This window comes from Momordica charantia (genome assembly GCF_013281855.1).
Source record: "Momordica charantia cultivar OHB3-1 chromosome 4 unlocalized genomic scaffold, Mcharantia_2.0 BLBB01000004.1, whole genome shotgun sequence".
Classification (NCBI taxonomy): Eukaryota; Viridiplantae; Streptophyta; class Magnoliopsida; order Cucurbitales; family Cucurbitaceae; genus Momordica; species Momordica charantia.
In genome coordinates, this window is record NW_028275162.1 from 20,835,812 (window position 1) to 20,839,009 (window position 3,198).

Genomic DNA, 3,198 nt, shown 5'->3' on the forward strand with positions numbered 1-3,198 from the left:
CTCAGGAACATCTTACTGATGAATCTGTCCTTGTTAACAGGTTGAGCTTTTTTCTTGCCCTTCCCAGTTTTTGGTACCTAGTCATAGAAATAATACATGAGATGTGTAATTCTCGTGTCCATACAAAGCAAGGAAAAGAGTTGAGCACAAATGAACAACACAAACCTCGGTCCACATCTCTCTAACATTTTCCAGAACCATATTACAATGCCGGTCGAAGGCCCTTACACGTCCCAATAGCTTTTTGTTGTTGCGACAATTTATGAGGACCTGTCAAGAAGGTCAAAAAGAAATTCACAAAAAGAGTTTTTGCCTTAAAATTTATGCTTGTCAAAGTTGCAAGGCACAACGGTTGAACACATAGTCCACATACAAATAAAACACATACCTGAGTGTTGTTTTTAACACTCATCATGAGAACAGAAAGTGGACCAGTGTTGAATTCCTCTTCCTCATTCTTAGTAGTAGCCTGCAGAGATGCAAAGTAAGTACTTTTCTAATGGTGCTTCTAGTAACACTGCAGTCAGCCTCAAAGTTGAAAAATAAACAGACCATAATAGGAGTCAAGGTACTTTGTAGTAGTATAACCCCAAAGGAACACATAGGGGAAGGGGGATCGGAAAGATAAGAAAGGCTACTATAATAACAAAACATAGAGTTAACACTAGGAGTGAAATGGGGAAACAGAGCCAATATAGTCATAAAAAGTTACAAGAAACAAGCTTTAAGGAAATGTCATAGTTATCCCTTTTTCTATTATAAATATAACCTTTTCAATAAATAGATTGCAAAAGACTAAGATGGTAAACAATCATCAAACAGAAATAAAAACAATTACAAGAATCAAGTCATCAACCATCCAAACAAAGTAAAAAACAAAACGGAACAGAATCTACACAGGTCATCAGTTTTACTCCTAAAGGTATAGAACTTGTCTTAAAAATCATGTTGCTTCTTTCCGACACAAACACCCAAAAGATAGCAAAAATTCAAGATACTCCATACTCATAAGTCATAACAAACTTGAGCAGCTTATTGGCATACTTACAGTGTAGAAATAAATGATTGGATGATACAACATCACGGTCACATAATATACGAACATGTAATATACAAAGGGGACATAGGAAATAAGATCTTTTACTTACTTATGACAATTATTTAACCTTCCTAGTCCAAACAAAACAACAAAATGCATGTGAACTTTTTAAATCATAACTTCAAAAAATTACTTCAGGCTAGAAATTCAAAATATCTCATTTTTAACTTCTATGCACCAAAAGTCGACTAATAAAATGTTAGATTTTGAATAAACTAATAAAATGGTATTCAATTCAATTTATATTATACAAAGAAAACCTTTTATAATGTCGCGAGAGTGAGACATGATTCACAAACTCACTTGAGCATAAGACAAAATCTGAACCAATTTAACATGTATTGGATGAAAGTACTTAAAGTGTAAGCATAAAAGACCGAAGAAACTTACATCTTCCTCCATTGGTCGGCTGCAAGAAGAGAAAAATGAAAAAAGGAGAACGTGAAAGCCATTAGTAAGTGACAGACTGAGATTGCCAAATCAACATAAAAAAATAATGGAAATACCTACCTCATCTTGTAATTAGGGATTGATTTTCAGCGTCGTCCTCGGAGTGATGCTGAAAATACATGAAAAATATATGACCATAAGCACATAGTTAAAAATTATTACAACCATAACAACATAATCTCACGAAAGAGAATGTGCTACATCCTAAAGAACATCATGATCCAGAGAAACTGCTGTATAGGCTAAATAGTTGTAAGAAAATACACATTGTGACATTGATAAACATGGGAAATGAAAGTTTCAACTATTCCCATCCTGAGAGTCAAAAATAAGATATAGAATGCAGTCCTAAAAGTAAAAATATTTCGGTCATAAGCATTATTTTTTAACATAGAACACTAATTAAGTAAGTTGTAGCAAGAAATCAGCGGAAAGAAGAAAGGTAAGGAACAATGTCGTTAAAAACGTACGATACGCACAAGGCAAAACGATTCAAATCGTGTTTTGAATCGCAAATTTAGTGTATCCCAGGTTTCAAATGATAGAACCGTAAGAAATGGAACGAATCGAAAGTTTCGATTCACAAACAAACAAACAAAAAAAAAAAAAGTAGGGCTTTTTTACTCACCTGGTCGTGAGAAGCAATTGAGAAGAAGAAGGAGAAGAAATTAGGGCGTGGGATGGGAAGAACTAAGAAGGCGAACGAACGGTGTGGATTAGAGAGACAGAAATTTCGGTTGGCTGAGATTTGATAGAATTTAAAAGTAAATTGGTTGTTGGGTTTGGGTACCAATGGGCCGAAGGGAAGTGAAAGGGCTTTAACATGTTTTTAATTATAAAATTTTACTAAAAATAAAAACTTACGATATTAAATTTTAATTACGATTTACATTCCCATTCCCTTTCCAATTCACAGTATATATAACAATCTTGGTAAGGAATGCAGCTAAAAGAAAAATGGAAATTCACAGCCCCACATATGAAATTGCTCTCAAAGGATTTATAAACGGAAAACTGAACACCACCATGTGAGGAAAACAACTCAACTAGTCTTGAAGTTTTTCTTAAGAATGAATAAAAGAGATTGCACCAGCGGGCCTCTATAAAGCCTCTTCAGGTCTCAATGGTTTCCGCACCAAAATACTTGGAAGGAATAACAAAATTTATCTTCGTAATCATCTCTTAGAAGGCAGCGTAAAAGCTTGCAGTTTATAAAGCTTTGAATCCCCTCATAGAAAACTATCCAAACCCTAAAAATGCCGAATTGGTAAAGAACTTAAGCTGAACAAACCTCTAATCAACTAATAAACCTAAAGATCGATGTGAAATCACCTAACTCGAGCAAACAAAGATGGTAAGAGAACAATTCATAAATCAAACAATTTGGTTACAAGACAAATAATGTCCAAATTACAAATTTAGCCCTAACTCTCCGTCTTAGCTTAGTTTAAGATTTCAAAACGTAGGATATGATGTTCGTTAAATTAATACTAGTTATAAGGACTAAAATAGACAGTACACAAATTTATTATTGATAATTGTATACCATTTTTAAAGATAATTATTATTTAAAGTTTTATATGGTTTCAACTTAAGTTTATAATTATAAACGATTGTTAAATTTTTTTATAAAAAATCATGGTATAATT

General features: G+C 33.2%; 1 protein-coding gene across 3 annotated transcripts in view; it reads right to left on the reverse strand.

Moving 5' to 3' along the window:
* Positions 1 to 2,276, reverse strand: part of LOC148212004 (uncharacterized) — a 2,575-nt gene extending 299 nt beyond the window's left edge. Inside the window, exons 1-6 of one of the 3 annotated variants that reach the window (XM_088122311.1) lie at positions 2,178 to 2,276; positions 1,610 to 1,658; positions 1,490 to 1,508; positions 389 to 469; positions 166 to 270; positions 1 to 77 (exon numbers count right to left, since the gene is read on the reverse strand). The exon at positions 1 to 77 is cut by the window's left edge and continues 299 nt beyond it. In XM_088122311.1, the coding sequence (XP_087978437.1) occupies positions 1 to 77; positions 166 to 270; positions 389 to 469; positions 1,490 to 1,508; positions 1,610 to 1,614 (287 nt within the window). In that variant the 5' untranslated portion in view covers positions 1,615 to 1,658; positions 2,178 to 2,276. Of the gene's footprint in view, positions 78 to 165; positions 271 to 388; positions 470 to 1,489; positions 1,509 to 1,609; positions 1,659 to 2,019; positions 2,053 to 2,177 lie in introns of those variants that run through there. The other 2 variants (XM_088122313.1, XM_088122312.1) reach the window with 2 other exon arrangements.
* Between the last annotated feature and the right edge of the window lie 922 nt (positions 2,277 to 3,198).